The 24,608-nt window shown below is 37.7% G+C and overlaps 1 protein-coding gene across 2 annotated transcripts; it reads right to left on the reverse strand.

The window, feature by feature from the left end:
• Nucleotides 1–693: 693 nt before the first annotated feature.
• On the reverse strand, nt 694–18,873 carry LOC117335047 (kinesin-like protein KIN-14E). 2 transcript variants are annotated; one of them, XM_033894962.1, is made up of 11 exons: nt 18,759–18,873; nt 17,997–18,103; nt 15,839–15,973; nt 14,174–14,337; nt 12,766–12,859; nt 9,998–10,133; nt 8,222–8,313; nt 7,365–7,436; nt 5,615–5,814; nt 3,591–3,670; nt 694–3,281 (listed from the first exon to the last, which is right to left on the reverse strand). In XM_033894962.1, the coding sequence occupies exons 2-10, from the start codon at nt 18,069–18,071 to the stop codon at nt 3,616–3,618; spliced, it is 1,023 nt and encodes a 340-aa protein (XP_033750853.1). In that variant the 5' UTR covers nt 18,072–18,103; nt 18,759–18,873; the 3' UTR covers nt 694–3,281; nt 3,591–3,615. The 2 variants fall into 2 exon arrangements, with proteins under 2 accessions (XP_033750853.1, XP_033750854.1); XM_033894963.1 differs by lacking the exon at nt 18,759–18,873 and having other exon boundaries at nt 17,997–18,262.
• Between the last annotated feature and the right edge of the window lie 5,735 nt (nt 18,874–24,608).

Raw genomic sequence — 24,608 nt, forward strand, 5'->3', positions numbered from 1 at the left:
TTCACCTGTGGTGAGATTGGTCAGAATTAAGTCAGGATTCCATTGCCATGTTATAACTTCAGAAACACCTAACATGTCAAATGTTTGTTTAATTACACCATTTGAACAAGGTTGAATGAAATTGGTAAAATGATTGAAGAGTTATGGCCCTTTATTAGAAAACCTATTTTAAGTGACCAGTTACCTTGGCAACCATAATTTCAAAGAAAAAAAGTTTATATTTTATATTTGTGTGAAGTTTCATTGAAATCGGTTCACAAACATTTGCGGCTGAGATAGACAGACAAGGTGATTACAGTAAGGCCCCCCCACCCCAACTTCATTTTGGTACAGGGGTAACCCCCTCTACTGTGCAAACCTTGCTTAATATGTATAATATAACAAGCTTCAATATAAATAGACTGATTTTTCAATAATGAATACTTCCTTATCTCGGACAATGTCTGGACACCCTCAACATTTCCCCTCCAGTTCAGTGTGGTGTATGGCCCTAGCTATTATACCCCCCTCTAAATTAGGACTAACTGCTCTATAGCTATCACCGTTTCTTTAAATAAAAGCAATAATTTGTCTTGTGTTATCCTACTGGATTTCATTTTCAGTTTTTTTATTTATTTATCAGGGCCAGGATCACAAATTATCTAATACACTGTATGTTGTGTCTGTTGAGATAAAAACAGGACAAACACAGAATTTACTACATTGTTTTTTATTAGAAAAGATTAAAGAAAAACCTGTTAATCTGTAATATCAAATGACATGTCCTGCAGGAGGACTGGATACCAAATTAAGTGGACAGAGTAGTGTACAACTCTTCTTGTGTTCAATTATCAATAAAATTGAATATTGAATAATAAAAAACAAACAAAATGTCCATTGGTTAGCAATGTGTTTCTTCTTATTTCAGTTTTGATTTAAAAATAATTGTCTTTATTAAAAAAAAAAAAACAAAAAAAATCACAACTGGAGTGTTGACAATGCAATCACTAGTTATGTTTGTATATACTAATTATACACTTGAATAAAAACATCAAATCATTGATAAGGACCAGCCTTGTAGTATACATGTTTTAAATAATGTTATAATGCAAATAGAATAGTAAGTGGGGCTCACATAGATATACACTCTCCACCACAACCGTCAACAATAAAGTAAGTCTGAGCTGAAGAATTATCTTGTACACAATTTTTTTTTTCCTATTTCATAAGTGGTCAAGTGTGTACTTTGACCCTTAACCTTAACTAATGACCACTTAATCAGGTGTAGAATTTGATGACGTGACTTATGTTGTGAATTTGAACTAAATCTGTTCAGGGATTCATGAGATATTGTGTACACAAGGTTATCGTGGACAGACGGATGCACAGACAAAGTGAGTGGTATATTACGAAGTGAGAGAAAAATAGGGTTAATCATTTACTCAAAGGAGTAGACAAAATGATAGAAATATGACAATTAAATAATGAAAATTTAAATGTAATTAAACAATTATATATGTACATGTAGTAGACTTTATTTTTTACTTACAAAAATTGACTGTATAAAGGACGGAATGAAAAAAGATAAACTATTCAAAAAAAGCATACATATATGTATATATAAAGATAGGTGTAAAATCAGAATGATATAGTTCACAGTTCAACTTTTATTCCATAAGTTTAACAACTTATTGGATAACATAGTACATGTATATAGTAAAATATATATATCAACAAGCTATATCACAGAACTTGAATATGTTTTCACATTAAACTATAAATCTGAATAAAGTGTAATATCAAACATTTCCAAAGAATATTTCGGGTGTTAGTTTCAAAAATAACATTGGATATGATCAAAGTTCCAAAAATAACATTGGACTTTTTCTAATATCTGACAATGAAAAACAAAAATATATATATAAATCTCCATATGAATGACATCCTGCCAATAAATGTCAAGTTTTGATTGTCCCACGAAGACAAATTGTGAGGTAATAAGAAAAATATAGGAGATAGGAGACAGGATTATAACAGGATCACAGGTTTCCTCAAATACCAGATACACTTAATTGTAAAGCAGCAGTAATACAATCCAGTTGAAAATGAAAGTGACTGGATTATAATGGGACCACGGGCTTCACCTGGTCAACATCGAAACAGATATACCGAGATGTCCAAAAGTAGTCTAGGTAACGGATATACCAAGATGTCCACTAGTAGTCTAGGTAACAGATATACCGAGATGTCCACTAGTAGTCTAGGTAACGGATATACCGAGATGTCCACTAGTAGTCTAGGTAACGGATATACCGAGATGTCCACTAGTAGTCTAGGTAACGGATAAAACAAGATGTCCACTAGTAGTCTAGGTAACAGGTATACCTAGATGTCCACTAGTAGTCTAGGTAACGGATATACTGAGATGTCCACTAGTAGTCTAGGTAATGGATATACCCAGATGTCCACTAGTCTAGGTAACAGGTATACCTAGATGTCCACTAGTAGTCTAGGTAACAGATATACCCAGATGTCCACTAGTAGTCTAGGTAATGGATATACCCAGATGTCCACTAGTCTAGGTAACAGGTATACCTAGATGTCCACTAGTAGTCTAGGTAACGGATAAACCAAGATGTCCACTAGTAGTCTAGGTAACGGATAAACCAGATGTCCACTAGTAGTCTAGGTAACGGATATACCCAGATGTCCACTAATAGTCTAGGTAACAGATATACCGAGATGTCCACTAGTAGTCTAGGTAACGGATATACCCAGATGTCCACTAGTAGTCCAGGTAACAGATATACTGAGATGTCCACTAGTAGTCTAGGTAACGGATATACCAGATGTCCACTAATAGTCTAGGTAACAGATATACTGAGATGTCCACTAGTAGTCTAGGTAACGGATATACCGAGATGTCCACTAGTAGTCTAGGTAACAGATATACCCAGATGTCCACTAGTAGTCTAGGTAACAGAATATACCGAGATGTCCACTAGTAGTCTAGGTAACGGATATACCCAGATGTCCACTAGTAGTCTAGGTAACAGATATACCGAGATGTCCACTAGTAGTCTAGGTAACAGATATACCCAGATGTCCAATAGTAGTCTAGGTAAAGGATATGTCAAGATGTCCACTAGTCAAGTGTTGATATACCAAGATGTCCACTAGTCAAGTGTTGATATACCGAGATGTCCACCGGTTATGTGTTGATAACAGTCTTCTGTGAGCAAGAGTAAACATGTTTATTCCACATCCTCAACATCTTCTCCCTTCTTCATCCTTGCAATGATCTAAAACAATGATTTATCAAGGTAAGCAAGGTGTGACTATATAACCATATATAAGGTTAAACTGAAAACTAATGGTAAGGTGTACTTTTATTGACCTGGATGTAAACTTGCCAAATAAGAGGTTTCAATTATACCATGATCATAAGTCTCACAAATACCTTTCATTAAATGTCATTATCACTTACAAATCCCTAGTTAATTTAGTGCAGAAGCAGCATAAATGTACGAACAAAGAAAAAAAAACATGGTTAAGACTCTAACATAGCGGCACCTGAGGTGATCAGCTGGACAAAGTGATTGTATACATACACTCATCAACTTGGCAATATACTTGTTAAGCAGCATTCTTGGATGCATCGTCAGGAATCTTTTTCGCTCTAGAGGCATACCTGTCAAAGTAAAACAAGTATAGCAGAGTAAGTAAATCAGGATCTGTATATATGTATAATAAGCTATATTTAGCTCTTTGTAACTTTATTTGTAACTTAAATGTTGATTATTTGATCACATATAACTGACGCAATTCCTATACCTATTCTTTTTATAAAGTGCTTGATCATATCAAAGAGGAGGGTGAGAGGTCAGAATGGGGAAGGCTGAACTGGTAAGAGAACTGAATGAGGGCAGGGGAAGGCTGAATTGGTGAGAGGACTGAATTGGAGGCAGGGGAAGGTTGAATTGGTAAGAGGACTGAATGGGGAGAAGGCTGAATTGGTGAGAGGACTAAGTTGGGAGCAGGGGAAGGTTGAATTGGTGAGAGGACTGAATGGGAAGAAGACGGAATTGGTGAAAAGACTGAATGGAGAGAAGGCTGAATTGGTGAGAGGACTGAATGGAGGCCAGAGGAAAGTTAAATTGGTGAGAGGACTGAACTGGGAGAAGGCTAAATTGGTGAGAGGACTGAATGGGGAGAAGGCTGAATTGGTGAGAGGACTGAATGGGGAGAAGGCTGAATTGGTGTGATGACTGAATGGGGAGAAGGCTGAATTGGTGAGAGGACTGAATGGAGAGAAGGCTGAATTGGTGAGAGTACTGAATTGGGAGAAGGCTGAACTGGTGATAGGACTGAATGGGGAGAAGGCTGAATTGGTGAGAGGACTAAATGGAGAGAAGGCTGAATTGGTGACAGAACTGAATGGGGAGAAGTCTGAACTGGTGATAGGACTGAATGGGGAGAAGGCTGAATTGGTGAGAGGACTGAATGGAGAGAAGGCTGAATTGGTGGGAGGACTGAATGGAGAGAAGGCTGAATTGGTGACAGAACTGAATGGGGAGAAGTCTGAACTGGTGATAGGACTGAATGGGGAGAAGGCTGAATTGGTGACAGGGGAAGGTTGAATTGGCGAAAGGACTGAATTGGGGAGAAGGCTGAATTGGTGAGAGGACTGAATGGGGAGAAGGCTGAATTGGTGAGAGGACTGAATGGGGAGAAGGCTGAATTGGTGAGAGGACTGAATGGGGAGAAGGCTGGATTAGTGAGAGGACTGAATGGAGAGAAGGCTGAATTGGGGGCAGGGGAAGGTTGAATTGGCGAAAGGACTGAATGGGGAGAAGGCTGAATTGGTGAGAGGACTGAATGGGGAGAAGGCTGAATTGGTGAGAGGACTGAATGGGGAGAAGGCTGAATTGGTGAGAGGAGTGAATGGGGAGAAGGCTGAATTGGTGAGAGGACTGAATGGGGAGAAGGCTGAATTGGTGACAGAACTGAATGGGGAGAAGTCTGAACTGGTGATAGGACTGAATGGGGAGAAGGCTGAATTGGTGAGAGGACTGAATAGAGAGAAGGCTGAATTGGTGGGAGGACTGAATGGAGAGAAGGCTGAATTGGTGGGAGGACTGAATGGAGAGAAGGCTGAATTGGTGACAGAACTGAATGGGGAGAAGTCTGAACTGGTGATAGGACTGAATGGGGAGAAGGCTGAATTGGTGACAGGGGAAGGTTGAATTGGCGAAAGGACTGAATGGGGAGAAGGCTGAATTGGTGAGAGGACTGAATGGGGAGAAGGCTGAATTGGTGAGAGGACTAAATGGGGAGAAGGCTGAATTGGTGAGAGGACTAAATGGAGAGAAGGCTGAACTGGTGACAGGGAAAGGTTGAATTGGTGAGAGGACTGAATGGGGGATAAGGTTGGCTGGAGGAAATGGCAGAACAAGGGAAGGACATGAATCTATAAACAATCTACAAGGACTGGATGAGAAAATGTTTGAAAGTGTTAGAGAGCTGAATGGGGATATGGTTTAAGGCAGGAGATAGGGAGAGATGTCTGAAGAGAAAGATCTCCCTGGAGGGTTGACTTGGGTGAATGGAAAAAAAAAACAGGATGAGGACTTACATAAGAGAGCAAATGGTTTCATCCTGGATTTCGTCAGCTGGGGAGATGTTGACAAACATGAGAGTTTTAGCATTGCCCCCTAGGGAGTCCTGGAGCAAGAAGGTGAGTCGGTTGATTCTGTAGGGGATGAACTTGCCATTAGTCAGAGCAACAAACACCTCTTCGAGAGCAGACAAGGACTTGTTGATATGCAAAGCTTCCTAAAATGACAAAAGAAATGTTTTCTTGTAATTCAGAGTACATTTATATAAGACCTGTAACTGTGTGTGTTCTTAGCCAGCAAAAGCATTGAAATATAAGCTTGATAATTTGTTTTATTGTAATTTTGCAAAACAAGAGCCCAAGGGGCCTGTATCGCTCACTTTCTGCAATTTCTGCACATACTAACTTTAAGCTGATTACCACTTTATTCATATATCAGAATAGGCTAGTTTATTATGTTAATACATTTTCTAGTTCTTCCATCCAGCATATTATTGGCCCTATGTGACCTTGAATGTAGGTCAAGGTTATTCATTTGTACAAACTTTGTAGCCCTTCACCTCAGCATACTACAGACCAAATATCAAGCCTCGGGTCCCCTTGATTATTATACATAAAAGATTTTAGTCTATTTGAGCCTGTGACCTTGACTATAAGTAAAGGTCATTCATTTGATTGGTAGCTCTTCATCCATGCATGTTACAGGCCAAATATCAAGTACCTGGGTGTCTTTATTATTGAGAAGATGTTTAAAGATTTTAGCCTATGTGACCCCTCTGGCTTTGAATGTAGGCCAAGGTCATTTTTTTAACAAACATGGTAGCCCTTCGCCCAAGCATGCTATAGACCGGATATATCAACTCCCTGAGCCCCTTGGTTAATGAGAAGAAGTTGTTTAAAGGAAAAAGTTGATGCCAGACGGCCAGTGGGATGACAGATGCCACACCACAGCACAACCTCACTTGCCCTTTGGTCTATGCTAATTTTTATTTTTTGCAAAATCTGTTCCCCTTCCCTTAAGAATGTTTCTGACTAAAATTGGTTCAACTCCATTCACTACTTTTTGACTAGTAGCAATTTAAAGGATTTGGTTCTATTTCCCATATTCAGCCCCCCCCCCCCCCCCTCCTCTGGCCCCAGTGGAGTCAGAGTCACCATTTATGCAAAATCTGTTCCCCTTCCCCTAAGGATGTTTCTGACCAAATTTGGTTCAAATCCATTAAAGAATATTTGAATATTTGACAAGTAATGATTTGAAGAAAATGTTGACAGACGACATACATTAGACAGGCAAGGACCAACATGCCTTTTGAGCCAGGTGTGCTAAAAATGACTGGTATCTACCACATTTAAATAAATTGAAAAAGATTGTACATTAAATGATACAAAAACAGACTCTCTAGTACCCGAAACTCTCTACAAACCAGTCAAATTATATAGTCCCAACAGAGTTCAGTTAGACAGAGTCCACTCCATGTTATAAACATACCACTCAGTACCATGCATTCCAGTCAACCCTTTTCTTTGATTAAGAGCGTTTAGCCTTCTGGATCCAAAGATGATTAAAAGCAAATTAAGCTAAAAAGCCCTCCAACACTAACACAAACTTTACTCCACTCAGGGATGCTTTATTATGACCAATTTGATTAAAATCCTGTGATTCCTACAGGAGGAAAGGATTTGGAAGAAGTTCCTATATTTATTCCTTTGGACCAGGTGAGCTAATAATTAAGCAATGGCACTTTTGTGTACAAGATAAGTAACTTACTTTGGCCTGTACCGAAGTCACACTCCTAGCCATCTGCCTTCCATATCTAGCTGCCAAGTCCACCAAACTGAGCTGTAATATAAACAAGTAGAATGCTCCTCTGAATTAAAGTCGAAGTTTGGTTTGGTTTGTTTTTGTTTAATGTCCTATCAACATCCAGGGTCATTTAAGGACATGCCAGCTTTTGGAGGTGGAGGAAAGCCGGAGTACCCAGAGCAAAAACCACTGGCCGACAGGTCAGTACCTGGCAACTGCCCACGTAGGTTTCAAAGTCAAGGAATGATCTGTGTGTATAATTGTTCACAATGCGTGGCAAAGAAATGTTGTGAAAAGGAAACACAAATCTACATTATACTACACTTAATTTCTTTCCTGCCTAAGATTATCAAACTCTTTAACTGAAATATATATCAAAATCATCCCTCCTTAGTACCAAACTGATTTCTTTCCTATCTGAGCTTATCAAACACTAAAACCTTAATCTATATAAAAATTGAAATAATTCTTCTGGTCAAAGCCACATTTAGTAAAAAAAAAAAAAAATTGTGTCCCAATTCCCCTTGTCAAATATAGACAGTTATTTTACACAGATTCCTTGCATATGATATTTGAGTGCAGAATTGTTGACAACATCCAAACGACAATACCCTACATTCGCTGCAAAGGTGTACTGTTCTCTTGTTTGTTTGGCCCAGACTGTCTACTTTGACTCCTGGTTAAAAAATCAATCTTGATACCATTTCTCTTTAAGTGCAATATTCCCTGTGTATTCTGACATTTGGTCTAATCTGACATACATGCCCCACAAGTGGTCTGTTAAGAAAGGTTTCACTTCATAGCTTGACCCCTGACCTTACCTTTCCTTTGATCACTTGTCCTGTGGACTTGTCGACACTCTCAATCATGATCCCGGTAATAAGATGGGAACGGGAGCTCTCAGCATTCATCACTATACAAAATAGTCATGTATTTAAAAAAGTTAGACACATCAATAACAAAATATGATATTTCGATCAATAAATCTGAAAAGACTTGGGTATCAGTATTGGAATAACAGTTGATAGCATGACAATTCAGTGAATACAAACTGTCACTTTCATCAGATGCCATGTAAATGACTGTGTAGTCTATATATACACTGGCGTGTCCGAGATTGTATTCAAATTAGCAGGTCTTTTTCCTCTACATTAAAATCTAAATATAAACTGAGGTAATAAACAGTGCACAAGTCCACTTTGATATATGGCAACTTGTATTGAATTTTCTTGGAATTATTGTATAACTTTGGGTTGTTTGGTTTGTTTTTGTTTAACATCCTATTAATAGCCAGGGTCATTTAAGGACGTGCCAGGTTTTGGAGGTGGAGGAAAGCCGGAGTACCCGGAGAAAAACCACAGGCCTACGGTCAAGTACCTGTCAACTGCCCCACGTAGGTTTCGAACTCGCAACCCAGAGGTGGAGGGCTAGTGATAAAGTGTCAGGACATCTTAACCACTCGGGCAGTGCGGCCCCCATGGGCCTTAATGGTCATCTGACTTAAACAGACTCTAGTTTTTTTTAGTATGTATACTCAGTAGCAGTACGGTGGTCAGGTAGACAACAACTGGAATTATGCAAAAATATATATGTTGGTCATGGCGGCATCTTGGATTACTGATCTACTCAAAAATAACAACAATTGTTAAGGACCATCTCAGAATCATTTCAGGTGAGTTTGCATCGAATCCCATTGGTGGACAATCATGTTAAAGATGGTACCATGACTGCCATGTCACAGTCTTAATGAAGCCAAAAAAGAACATTACTTAATTAACATCCCAAGTAATGTTCAGCTTGATGGCAACAGTGGAACTGGAGAAGAAGTTTAAAATGTGTTTTCAAGATGGCATTCGTCTTGGATTTTGGACCAACTCAAAAAATAGGAATGCTTGGTCAGGACCATCTCTACCATTTCAGGCAAGTTAGAAATCTGATGAAATTTGAGAAGAAGTTTGGAATGTGAAAAATTTACATACAATGAATAAGAACGGACAAGGCACAATGACTTTAAGTCATTCTGACCCCAATACAAATAATGTAGTGAGTAATTTCTCCACAGCAATAACTATGTAACAGGATTCCTGGGGATTCAGACAACTGACTACCTGTAATTCAGTACATACCCCAGTATTCAAGAGGTTGACACTCCATTGTAATGTAAGGTCAAGTGGTGTAATATAAGCGCAGCCCTAATATTATAATTTTATCTAAATCACCAATAGTACCTGTCCCTAGCTGTGTAATTATATAACATTCACTTCCCCTAGTCCCAGTGTGACAATAAACCCTCAGTATATACCAATGAAGTGGATCCATCCAGTACCCCGAGGAGTGGATCAAATGACATGTAGGATTATTTCTCTTACCAACCTGACATTCCTGGTGTCCTGGTGACACTGGGATTAGGATCTATGTACCATTAATGTTTAGGTTGACATACAAGTCTAAACCCTCCCCCCCCCCCCCCCCCCCCAAAAAAAAAATAAATTGCATCTTCTTGTATTTCCTAAGGAACTGATGTTATCTTATCAGTGAATGAAGAACATAGAAATTAAAACCTATCTATGTAAATAATTTTCGATAAACAAACATACTTGTGGTGGCACCATATCTGTTATCTCTGCCTGATTCAAAGAAGGCATTAAGTTCGTCAGCACTGTGTGCTTCCTTCACACATGATCCTTCTATGAACACCATCCCATTCTCATCTTTCTTAATCTTCATCTTTTTCTGGAAATTTAACACATCGTTAAGAAATGACAAGGTCAAGGTTACTTAAAGAGAACACACTCAAGTTAAATCACAAACAGATCAGGTAAGAATAATCACAGATAATATAGTCAAGGTCATTCAAAACGACAATATCAGGGTCATTCACAAACAAAACAAGATAATTCACAAAGTAACTCACACAAGAGGTCCAGAGGGCCTTTATCTCTTAACTAGTTGGATTTGACCAAACTTCAAAATAATGTTCATGTTCAATTCGTATATAGCTTTATTTGTTGATGTCGAACATTGCTATGTATGGTTATGGCATGGGGATCTCAACTACTTTAAAGATATAACCCAGAAACAATGTCCAGACTCCCTAGGGATGTGAAAAGACCTCAGGGGTAGTTTTTACAACATTAGTGGGCCCTGGCCAAAGGGCCCAAGGGAGTCAGAGTCACCATTCATGCAAAATCTGTTCCCCTTCCTCAAAGATGTTTCTGACTACATTTGGTCAAAATCTATTCAGTGCTTAATGACTAGTAACAATTAAAAGGACTTTCCTCTATTTCCCCTATTTGGCCCCGCTCCTCTTGCCCCAGTGGAAGTTCAAATCCATTCTGGACGTTTTGACTAGTAGCGATTTGAAACAAATGTTAAAATGTTAGTCACTCACAGGCAAGAGGCCCATGTATCTCTTACCTAGATAATGCAGTGCATTATGACGAAACACTCAACATTTCTTCAGAAAAGGAGGATTTCAAAGAATTCACTATATTTACCCTATTGGGATGCCATTCCTTAAGCCCATGGGAGCCAGATTGACCATTCATACAAAATTGGTTCCCCTTCACCCAAGGATGCTTCAGATCAAATATAGATCAAATCCTTTCATAGAAGAAATTAAGATAATTTGAAAAATTTGCCCTATTGGCCTCCTCACCTCATTCACAAACTAGAACTGTCGCCAGGATGGCTGACTAATACCCCCGCAATCTGCACAAGTCAATGGTGAATTGGAACTGTTAATTAGAGGCTACTAAGATAACCCAGTAATATAGTGACCAGTTGCCATAGCAACCATAATTAAAAAAAAAAAAAAAGAAAGTGGCATGTACATCTACACATGGTCCTCCATATTTTTGTGAAGTTTCATTGAAATCGGCGCATCGGTTTAGGAGGAGTTGTCCGGACAAACTTAAAGTTATGGTTCTTATCAGAAAACTTGTTTATAGTGACCAGTTGCCGTAGCAACCATAATTTTCAGAAAAATAAAGTGGCATGCACATCTACACATGCTCCTCTATATTTGTGTGAAGTTTCATTGAAATTGGCCATTTAGTTTAGGAGGAGTTGTCCGGACAAGTTTCATTGAAATTGGCCATTTAGTTTAGGAGGAGGTGTCCGGACAAACTTAAAGTTATGGTTCTTATCGGAAAACCTGTTTATAGTGACCAGTTGCCATAACAACCATAATTTTGAAAGAAAAGAAAGTGGCATGAACATCTACACATGGTTCTCTATATTTGTGTGAAGTTTCATTGAAATCGGCCCATCAGTTTAGGAGGAGTTGTCCGGACAAACTTAAAGTTATGGTTCTTATCAGAAAACCTGTTTATAGCAACCAGTTGCCATAGCAACCATAATTTTGAAAGAAAAGAAAGTGGCATGCACATCTACACATGATCATTAATATTTGTGTTGAGTTTCATCTGAATTGGCCCATCGGTTTAGGAGGAGTTGTCCAGACAATATGCGTCGACGGACGGACGGACAGACAACCTGATTCCAGAATACCCCCCTAACTTCGTTGCGGGGGTATAATAAAACAGTCAATGTCATTTACAGACCACTCAGTTATGACCATTCACACACAACTCAGTCAAGGTCATTCACAAAAACTCAGTCAAGGTCATACACAAACAACTCAGTCAAGGTCATACACAAACAACTCAGTCAAGGTCATTCACAAAAACTCAGTCAAGGTCATACTCAAACAACTCAGTGAAGATTTTAGGTCATTCACAAACATCACTGTCAAGTGTACTATTCTGTCGTAAATAATGTTCAGGTTTGAATTTGAATTTCAATGTGATAAAAAGTTCTACTAAAGGAAGGTACAGCACTGGTTGAAATCTCAAACACTTGTCGGACCATGACAACATTACAGGATACAGACAACATGATGTTTGAATGCTGGCATGGTTTACCACCAGAATATTGTGTCTTAGACTTGGTTGTATTCAGTTTATTTGGTGGAAATATTTGTCAGTTAAATATTTTCACATACTAATATGATTGCATTTGGACATTTTCACAGAAATTTAATGATCGTAAAACATGCAAAAATGTCCACGCCACTGACATTTCTATTTTTACAGTATGTGGCAGACATGGTGGATATTTAGATAATTTAAAGTTGAGATATACGGCAGACAGAGTAGAAGTTTTCGATAATTGAAAATTGAGATTTATGAGAGACATGGTAGAAATTTGGATAATTTAAAGTTGAGATATGTGCCATTTTACTCTCTATTGATGAAAATGATTATAATTTCTGTAAAGTTATTTTGGCCCCTGACCTTTTGATTTGATCACATAAGTATAGCACCCTATAATTAAACTAATACCAGCATATTTCATGACTTACATCACCGGATGACTTTCGCTCAGCAAACAAGTCAATGAATGTATCATAGTACAGCTCCATCATATAGGCAGTCACAGTGATGGTGAACTTGGATCTGTATCAACAGTATTACAACAATAAATATCAGAAAATTAAGTAAATCATCAAAGTACTGAAAGTACTGAAGGCTCAGGTAAACAGGACTTGCTTGTTGTTAAACAGTTATATTATTGAATCCATGGGTGTTCCAGAGCCCGATTTTAGCAGATGGGCCTGCTAAATGTCCACCACCAGAAAACAGTAGATCCAGACATTATTCACTATCTTTTTCAATGAAACACAAATTAAGAATTATAACATATGAGTTTCAGAAAATATATCTTATATTTCAAAAACTTTGATATAATGATTTATAGAGGAAAATGCACTTTGAATTAATTTATAAAGAGCTACTGTTGAAGAAGTATCACTTAAATATTTACTTAGATATTGATTTTTTCAAAGTTATATCTATATAACTTATAACATTTCAATAAGAATGACCTACTATTGTTACCTTTTTGTGCTATGTTTACAACTTTTCAGACTTTCTCGCGCTATATCATAATTGTTATTGCATTGTGAGGAATCATTTTGAAACGTGCTATATCATAATTGTTATTGCATTGTGATGAATCATTTTGAAACTGTTCATTATTACTTTTAATTGATTATATAAAGACCATGCATCTAAGGAAAATGTAAAACAAAAAAGGGATCTTGGCGCCCAAATGAATTAGCTTTATGTCAGACTGATCTTCTCTCTATTTTTCTCTTCTTTCATCTTACTTAATAATTTGATAACAAGAACAAGTGGAACCTACATGCGAAGTTTGAGAAACATCCCTCTTGTTCTTTTCAAGAAATAGTGGTAACAAATTTCAATACTCAAAATCAAAGATGGCTGCCTGTTGGCCATTTTGCTTATCTGATTAAAAATTTAATTTGCACAACTAGAGACCAATGGGAACCTACACACGAAGTTTGAGGAATATTCCTCTGATACTTTTCAAAGAAGAGCAGTAACAAATTTCAATGCTCAAAATCCAAGATGGCTATCTGTAGGCCATTTTGTTTTTCGAGATAAAAAATATAAATTAATTTGGCGCAACTAAAAAGGAACCTACACATATAGTTTGAGGAATACATCCCCCCCCCCCCCCCCCCCCTGTACTTGTTCAAGATAGAAATAGCAACTTGTGACCTTGAAAACAAGACAATGTCATTCATTTGAACAAATTTGGTAGCCCTTCATCCCAGCATGCAACTTGCTTTGTATCATGGTTAGAAGTAAAAAATGGAAATCATTTATGAACACACAATGGACGATGTGCGGCGATGGACAACTGTTGAACCCAATAAGTCACTGTATATAAAATTAAAACATCACCTGAGATCTTCTGCCAATTCAAAAATTCTTTTAAACGCTCTTGGTGCGATTCCAGGGAACTCCAATGCTCCGTCACCAATCATGGTGAATGTTTTACCAGAGCCTGAACCTCCAAAGGCGAAGATACACACATTTGATCCATCCACTGCAGATTTGATCAGATTCTGTGATATAAATCATTCAATTATAAAAAAAGGTATGTCAAATCAATACCACAGTTAAAGCAAATACAATATACCGGTAAACCATATCTTTTCTTCTTTTTCTACAGGTCCATTATCAGGCATCTTGTCGTCTTAGTTATTGAGAAGTTCTTAAAAGATTTTAGCACATTTGACCTTTGTGACCTTGAATATATGTCCAAGTAATTCAATTAAACAAACTTGGTAGCCCTTTACCCAAGCATGCTACAGGTCCAATATAGGGTCTCTTGGTTATTGAGAAGAAGTTGTTTAAAGAGAAAGATTAACCACAGAAGGATGCCTGAAGCTGTGCCACAGCATAAGGTCCCTCGAACTTTGGGCATCCTTTCCGACATTTTGTTACTCTAATCAGTCTGAAAATCAAATGGACATAACAAGGGACTAAAGGGAAACTACATACATATTTGTATTAAGATTGAGAAAAAGTTTCTGGTACTTCTGCAAAACTAGCAACAACAAACTTCAAATGTAAGAATTTAACATGGCCACCTGTCAACCATTTGATTTCTCTGACCTGTATTAAATAAATGGACACTGCAAGGGGCTGAGATCAATTTAGTACTTTCTAAGAAATAGTGATCAAAATGGCCTTGGGTCAGCCATTTTTTTCCCCTGATCGGTCTCAAAATTTGACATGCACAATTACAGTGAAAAGTGAATCCTATACATGTATATGAAATTTGCAAAAGATCAATTCTGTGCTTTCTGAGAAATAGTGATAACAACCTTCAACAGTCATGATTCAATAAAACTAATCAAGCTGATATGATTCAGAGGAAAGTTTTGCCTTAATTAGGCCTGAAGTCTAAACATAGGTCGCAGTGGCCTACTTTTAGAACATGAACATTGTCTATATATGATATACAGAAATTGTAAAGATCCTACATTAAGTGGTCCAGAAGAATCAGATATACTCAAGAAAAACAAGTACAATCAATGATTGCGAACCTCACTGGCTGCAGCAATCAGACTATGTATTTTATATATATATATAATCATGTCACTTTGAAATTATACATCGCATAACTCCTAAACCTCTAATGAATGTATGAACCAAATCACAATGGTGTGAGGTGTATACTTTTGGACTTACAAGCTTTCCAAAAACTTACCCCAAACAATTTAAAGCGGGGTGGGACTCTGATGCCGAGGGTACGGCATTAGCTCACGGTTACTCATAACCTGTGAGCTAACAAATTGCATACAGTTTTTCAAGCTCATGAAGGTCAAAGATGAAAAAGAGGATGCACTGACTACATTTGGTATGGAAACCAGTCTGACTAAGGTATATCAACACAAAAATCGTGAAAGATTCTACATGATAAAGGACATCAGATATACTCTATGAAGGGCAAAGGGCAACTTATAGGTTACACTGACCTTGACAAAAAAATAGGAAAAACCATAGGAGACTCAGTCATCAAGACCTTTAGTTTATTTACAAATGTTATCTTTGACATACCTCTGTGTCTTTGAAAATCTGCTCCTGTGTGGAGTTCTCCATAAAGACTTTGTCAAATGTGAATGGTTTTGGGCCACTGGATGAGTCAACAGTGATGGATTTGTCATCAGGAGACTTCAGAACCGACACATTACCCTGTATGGATAGAAAAATAACCATTTAGAAGCAAATTCTACTGTGTATAGCCAAAACAGACCAAAGTTTGATTACCATAATGTTTAAGCAGCATGGATATTCACAAGACTTAGTGATATATGTCTGTCAGAGAATCATAACAAGAGGTCCATTGGGCCTGTATCGCTCACCTGGCTCTACAGCAACTTTGAAGTTGATTGAGGTCATTTCTACAGATACTATGCTGATTACTTCTTTATTCAAATATCATAGTAAGCTAGGTTTATTCAAATTAATAGATTTTCTAGTCCTTCATTCCAGCATTCTATTGGCCTTATATCAGGTCTCGGAGGCTCTTGGCTATCGCAAAATTATTGTTTACAGATTTAAGCCGATTTCAACCCTGTGACCTTGAATGTAGGTCAAGGTCATTCATTTGAACAAACTTGGTAGACCTTCACCCCAGCATGTAAAAGCCTAATATCAAGTCCCTGGGCCACTTAGTTATTGAGAAGAAGTTGTTTGAAGATTATAGCCTATTTGACCCACGTGACCTTAAGTAAAGGTCAAGGTCATTTATTTGAACAAACTTTGTAGCCCTTCACCCCAGCATGCTACAGACCCAATATCAAGTCCCTGGGCCTCTTGGTTATTGAGAAGAAGTTGTTTGAAGATTATAGCCTATTTGACCCATGTGACCTTGAATGAAGGTCAAGGTCATTTATTTGAACAAACTTTGTAGCCCTTCACCCCAACATGCTACAGACCCAATATCAAGTCCCTGGGCCTCTTGGTTATTGAGAAGAAGTTGTTTGAAGATTATAGCCTATTTGACCCATGTGACATTGAATGAAGGTCAAGGTCATTTATTTGAACAAACTTTGTAGCCCTTCACCCCAGCATGCTACAGGCCCAATATCAAGTCCATGGGCCTCTTGGTTATTGAGAAGAAGTTGTTTGAAGATTATAGCCTATTTGACCCATGTGACCTTGAATGAAGGTCAAGGTCATTTATTTGAACAAACTTGGTAGCCCTTCACCCAGCTTGCTACAAGCCTACTATCAAGTCCCTGGGCCTCTTGGTTATTGAGAAGAAGTTGTTTAAACAAAAAAGTTGATGCCAGACGGCCAGACGACGCACCACGGCATAAGCTAGCTCACTTGCCCTTTGGGCAGATGAGCTAAAAACTGGAGAATATTTCTATAAACTGAATCAATCATTTTGGTGAAAATTTCATAACAACCTCCTGTATTCAATTTTTAATGATAAAATACATTTGATAAGCAAACATAATTGATTTACTTCCAAAATGGCTTCATACCAAACCTTTTGCAGTGGATATTACCAAATTTAATGAAAGCAATAGAAAACTACAACCAAAAGTGTGTACTAACTTAGAAATTCAGCTGGCTCTGACTACTTACCATTTCCTTCTCAGACTCATAGGTCTGGCCCTGACAACTTACCTCCCCTTCTCAGACCTACTCAGAGGTCTGGCCCTGACAAATTACCTCCCCTTCTCAGACCTGCTCAGTGGTCTGGCCCTGACAACTTACCTCCCCTTCTCAGACCTGCTCAGTGGTCTAGCCCTGACAACTTATCTCTCCTTCTCAGACCTACTCAGTGGTCTGGCCCTGACAACTTACCTCCCCTCCTCAGATATGTTCAGATGTCTGGCCTTGACAACTTACCTCCCCTCCTCAGACCTATTCAGAGGTCTGGCCCTGACAACTTACCTCCCCTTCTCAGACCTACTCAGTGGTCTGGCCCTGACTACTTACCTCCCCTTCTCAGACCTATTCAGAGGTCTGGCCCTGACAACTTACCTCCCCTCATCAGACCTATTCAGTGGTCTGGCCCTGACAACTTTAATTACCTCCCCTTCTCAGTGGTCTGGCCCTGACAACTTACCTCCCCTTCTCAGACCTATTCAGAGGTCTGGCCCTGACAACTTACCTCCCCTCATCAGATCTATTCAGAGGTCTGGCCCTGACTACTTACCTCCCCTTCTCAGACCTCATAGGTCTGGTCCTGACAACTTACCCTCTCCTTCTCAGACCTACTCAGTGGTCTGGCCCTGCAGTACACTTGAATCTTCCCTTTCATGTCCTCAGCCATGGTGTAATACTTTCTATGCAGATCTGGGGAAACTAAATAAATACCATATACTTATGATAAAATAGTTAAATTACTTTAACTTATTTCTCAAGTCTTTTGAATAATTTGTAATTAATTCTTCTTTGGGAACTGTGAAGTCTTTGCCTGCTGCATAATTATAATATAACAAGAGTATCGTAGGCCAGGTCAACATACACCTACCCAAAAGAGAAATACATTATGTACATCATTGTATCAGAATAAATACAAATATTGAAATGAAACAACAACTTTTTAATCGAAATATTAGTTTCCTAATTAGCTGTGATAGACGTGTCAGCTCTCCTGCTAGGGAGCAGGGTATAAATATTTGCTCTATTTCTTAATATGTCACCAGAGTTGCATACACTGCACATGCGTTTATTTCTTGCAGAGTCTTTGCTGATAGACGTTTTCTATTTAAAGCAATTATATTATGTTTCGGTATATATAAATTTACATAAATAAAGGTGATATATCATCTACTAAATTCTAATTTTTACTAAATAACAGCTGAAAAATATCTTGGCGTGCATTGTCAAACAATCTTTACTAAATAAATGGGAAGTCTAAAGAAATATTTAAAACGTTTTTTTTATTTATCCACATATTACCAAGAGCGAGTGGGAGTTGATCTTTTTCATTTTTTTACCAATCAAAGATACCTACGGATAACTACCACTGTCGGCTGTCGGCTGTTGTTTGTTTGTTTACATCAATCGCGATCAGAAAGACGCTTCATCATAACTGGGCGCATTCGATTCGGATGTTTCATGTGTTAACGGTTAGACCAGTTGGACCGGTGTTGTTCGTTTATGAAATAAAGACGGATCTGGTGATTTTATATTTTGTAGATAAATATAAAAACGGCACCCCATGCTTCTAAGGCAAAAGGTGCACTAGGATAGCCTTTTAGTCAATTACCATTTTCGACTTTTCTCAGTAAATGTAAGCGGCATTCGAGGACGAGTTGCATGCTAGGATGAAGGGATAACTAAATTAATCAAATGAATTACCTTGACCTACTTCTAAGGCCGTAGGTGTCAAATTTGTCAAAACCTTTAAACAACTTCTTCTTTATTGTACCAGTTACATGCTGGGATGATGAAATGACTAGTTATTCTTATGAATGATCCCCTATATCTGTACAAAGTCACACTGGTCAAATGTGTTAAATTATTAATAACAAAACAAAATATCAACTATCATGCAGTTTGTAATTCAGGACTGTTTAGCATCTAAATGTTATAAAATAATTTCTCTTAGTTCTTAAAAAGCATGTGCCGTTTAACAAGAGTAATTCTATGTTATAAACAAACTGTCAGGTCCGGAGACCATTTTTGAGTGGTCACTTTGAATGAAATCAGATAGACTTTATAATCATGATATATATTTAAGTTTCCTTGAAATACAAAATGTGTGTTGGCATTGAATGTTTGCAAAAGTTATAGCCCTTTGTTTATTTCTAGAACTCAAATTAATTCTTGTTCGAAGATCTACTTAACCAATTCCTTTAAAACTTGGCAGGTTAGTCGTGTTTTATTGAATGCCATTTTCACCGTGTGCATGTGGGATATGGGGGAGTCGGCACCGAGGTGGCAGGGTGGCCTCGTGTTTGTCAACTTAAGTATCTTCCCTCTCAGGTTAAGATTCCCTTGTCTCAGCCCCAAGAGGATGAAACAATTCTATTAGTATCAACCTAGCATGAGAAACTTTGTGTGATTATTTTGACGTCACGATTATATTAATTGTGACGTAATCGCAAAAGTCCATTGTGTACTCGTGAGCACAACGATATTTATGTGGAGTCATGACCGTACCTCCTTTAATGTTTTAAGGTGTGTATAGGATATTGCCCAACGTCAACAAATTGAAGATAACTGGCAAAGAGGAGAGCTAAAAACGGTGGTTAAAATGGAAAAGATACTTTTGGTTCACTAATAAGCCTGAAGAAGAGCTGATTTGAAAGAATCTAGAGTAATTTGTCGGGATAAGGTATTCCTGTCAGTGATCGCTCAGAGAAAGAATGAGTATTTTCTAGTGTGTGTGGTCTACGTGATATAATTTGATATGAATTAGAGTAGGAATTTTGAGAGTTTTCTTTACAGCCATTAGGTCAGGCTCGATTTTGAAAACTGACGCAAACCTTGCGTCTCTTCTTCTATTTGCTAAAGAGCGCTACTCTAGGATGTTTATCATATCTCCAACGCCTGAGCTGTTTCTAAATTTGTTGGAGACATAACGGGCAACTATGCGTTGAACCATTTCAATTTTGTTTATGTAATATTTCATGTATAGATCCAGGCAGAACAATCATACTCTAAGTTTGGTCTTACTAAGAAAAAGTATGCGTGCGCTTTGACTTGTTTGGAACCTAGTACATAGTTTGATGTTTCTGCCTTTGCACAGATAGAGAGCTGATTGATATGTTGTGAGTCTCATATATTGAAGGATTTGAATGTTGCCGGACATATTGTATTATGTTTTAACATAATCCCCTTCAGTATCTATACACTTTTGCCAGCCGTGTTTAATGGCTTGAATACCACTTTTATAGAACTCATTTTCTTGGCTGTTCAGAAAGTCATCCACTGCATGTATGACGTCATCATCCGACTGAAAGGGGGTGCATGAAATAGCTAATTTCAGTTTTGGAAATACTAAGAAGACGAAAGTCTGATGGAGCGAGATCAGGTTAATAAGACAGGTGTTCAATCAGTTTAAAGCCACAATCTTGAATGACAGCAATTGGCAACAACAGTCTTGTGAATAGAAGCATTGCCCTGATGGAATAACACACCTTTAGTGACTTTTCCGTAGCGCTTAAGTTTAATATTTTCCCGCAACTGCCCCAGAAGTGAATCATACTATGTGCCATTGATTGTTTATCCCTTTTGGAGATAATCTATCCGCAAAATACCATCTGCATCCAAGGAAAAACGAGGCACTAACCTTCCCAGGTGATGGAACAGTCTTTGCCTTCTTTGGCGAGGGAGAGCAGGGAGCTTCCCTGTTTCGATTGTTGTTCGGCCTCTGGAGTAAAATTATGGACCGACGATTCATCCAAAGTGACAAATCTCTGAAGAAAGTTAGCAGGATCTTCCACAAAAAGGTTAAGATTAACACAAGATAACGTGCGCCTGGTGTGCTTCTGATCAACTGTCAGAAGTCTTGGTACCCATCGGGGCCGAAAGCTTTCTCAATACAGATCTTCGGTCAGAATGGAATGTACTCTTTCCTGTGAAATTCCAAATCTGCTGGCTATATATCTTTTTGTGACTCGTCTGTCAGTCATAACAATATCATGAACTTTATTGACCATTTCTGGGATTGCAACATTGACAGGGCTTCCAGGACGGGAGTCATCCTCAAGGTTCTGTCGACCGTGGGGCCGCGGTGGCTGAGTGGTTAAGGTGTCCCGACACTTTAACACAAGCCCTCCACCTCTAGGTTGCGAGTTCGAAACCTACGTGGGGCAGTTGCCAGATACTGACCGTAGGCCGGTGGTTTTTCTCCGGGTACTCCGGCTTTCCCCCACCTCCAAAACCTGGCACGTCCTTAAATGACCCTGGCTGTTAATACTAATAGGACGTTAAACAAAACGAACCAAACTGTCGACCGTGCTTAAATTTCGCCACCCACCTTTTCACTGTATTCAATTCAATTCAATTTTATTCCAGGGGCCTTACAGCCCAAAGGTTTACAAAGTTAATTGACATTAATGAACATGTTGTAATAAACATAATTTCACATTTGGAGAGTGATCGATTGCGACGTAAACACAATTTTAAATATATGTTCTTATTAAATATATGTTCTTATTAATTATTCAAGTATTCTTTGAGTCAAAGTATTACACAAATATTGTGAAAGACACCGATATGTATACTTTGCATATAGATAGATATTGATGTATACAGTCTGCAGTACTTGTTGTTCCGACTGGAATAAACATTACATCAATACATCTCAATAGAAATGAAATATAATATTTGAAACGAACACAACAAGTATTTACTTATAATGCTTCTGACCTTCGTTTATATGCAAAATGAATAAATTTTCCAAGATTACTTAACTCTTTGACATTTTTCACACTCATGAGTTGAATAAGTTTAAAAACGCTAGGTCTACGATAATAGTATGGTTTCAAATATTTAGTACGTAAGTCTATGTAAAAAGAACATTTTAAAATAAAATGGAACTCATCCTCAATATCAATATTATTGCATAATGTACATCTCCTATTTTCTCTTGTTACATTCCTGTATCTTCCACTCTCTATATTTAGCTGATGTGACGATAATCTAATTTTTGATATGCACTTCTTGTATCGGTGATCGATAGGTTTCCTTAAATAAAATTGCAAGCCAAAATTGTCTATCAAATGTTGATATAAATAACCTTTTGGAGAATTTCGAATATTACATAGCAGTTCTTGAATATGAATTTCTTGGAATTTGTTTTCGATTAATTTGTAAGTAATTTTACTATCAAGAGTGGTGTTCCATAAATACCCTAATCCTAGTTTATTTAGTTCTAGTTTAATATTCACTATCCACTCATCATTATTTAGTAACCTGTGTTCATAGCATGCTCTCAACACACAGTTATCAGTATCTTTAATTTTAGTCCAGTATTTCAAAATTTTCAATTTTCTAACTATATACATAGGTAATCTGCCTAATTCAAAATAAACTAAATCGTGACTAGTACTTTTCGAAACACCTAGACTTTTTTTTACAAAACAGTGAGTGTACTTTTTCAACCTCGGTAGCTTTGTGAAAGCCCCACACTTCACTAGCATAACTTAAAACACTGGTAACGTAGGTATCAAAAACTGAACATATCGTTTCTATATCAAAATAATGGTTTTTCATTTTATTCATAAGTCTGAAATACGCTTTTCTCCCCTTTTCTGCGGCATGTTGCTGTGTTTTATTAAATTTGCCATTATAGTTAAAAAGCATACCAAGGTAGTTAAATTCGTTCACAATTTCTATTTCTACCTTATTATAAAACCATTTCTCATCTTCTTTTAAGCGTCCACCATTCCGAAATATTACAATTTTTGTTTTCTGAACATTAAGTTTGAGTTTCCATTTATCATTATATGTAAACATTGCATCGAGCATTGATTGCAAAGCGCTCGGTGATTCTGCAATTAGAACCGAGTCATCGGCGTACATTAATAAAAATATAGATATCATACCCAATTCAATAGATGGACAGTTTTCATTGATGAAGTTGGTTTCACAATCATTTACGAAAAGACTATACAAAATTGGCGATAAAAACTGTAGCATATGAAGGGACATCTTTCCCTAGTGTTGCTACCATATTATTCTGGGTAACCTTTTTTATGCAAATATTGGTTCACTACACTTTCTTCGATCTTGTCCAATTTGCAAAAGCCGCTTGTCTTGCTTACTTTAGCGTGCTACCTTGTCGATATAAACTAACCAAATGAGACCAGTCCTTGGGTACAAGGCCCTATATAGTCAGAGAATAGTAGGACTTAAAAAGAACGTTCTTGAATACCTCCTTCAATACGAGGCTCACAACATATCAATCATCCCTCCTATTTTATTATTTCCTGACAATGTCTGGACATCCTCAACATTCCCCCCCCCCCCCCCCCCCCCCCCCCAGTTCAGTTTGGTTTTAGTTATTATACCATCAGTGAAGGCCCCTCAGAGTTAGGACTAACTGCTCTATGATAATCACTGTCTGGATGATATTTCTGTATATCATTTGATATTATCCTTCAACAAGTGCAATCAATAATTGTGAAAGCTCACCGGTGGCAGCAATCACACTATGGATTCATTTTTTAATGTATGTATAATCATGTTATTTTGAAATGGTAGGTCATATAACATGCTTCTAGACCTCAAATGGATGTATAAACCAAATAAGAAGGATGTGGATTTAAAATCTTTTCAAAGCACAACCCCAAAATCTTTAAAGTGGGTTTTGGTGCCAAAATAATTTAAGTCCACTAATAGGTAAAATGCCAAAAAAGGAAAAGAAAAAGAGAAAATAAATCGCAATTTTTTTTTTGCATGATTTTGCCATAACATCACTCCTAACCTCTAATGAATGTATAAACCAAATTAGAAGTGTGTGAGGTGCATACTTTTTGATTTACCCCCAAAACTTTTAAGTGAGTTTTGGTGCCAAAAAAGTTTTGCTATAACATCACTCCCAAACTTAAATTAGAAGGGTGTGAGGTGTTTACTTTTGGACTTAGAAGCATCCCAAAAACTTTAAAGTGGGGTGGGACGCTGACGCCGGGGGTACAACATTAGCTCATGGTTACTCGTAACCGGTGAACTAAGTAAAGCAAGACAATTAGTCTATGTCATCCTACTCAATTTCATCTTCAGCAATTTTGTTTATCAAAATTGAGTTATGTCCCTTCTTTCCTGGTCAGTCTCTTCATTATTCCTGTTTGATGTGTGGGGTCACTTATTATCAAACACTTCCTGCCTGGTGAAAAACAGAACAAACACAGAA

This window comes from Pecten maximus, chromosome 9 (assembly GCF_902652985.1).
Source record: "Pecten maximus chromosome 9, xPecMax1.1, whole genome shotgun sequence".
Lineage (NCBI taxonomy): Eukaryota > Metazoa > Mollusca > Bivalvia > Pectinida > Pectinidae > Pecten > Pecten maximus.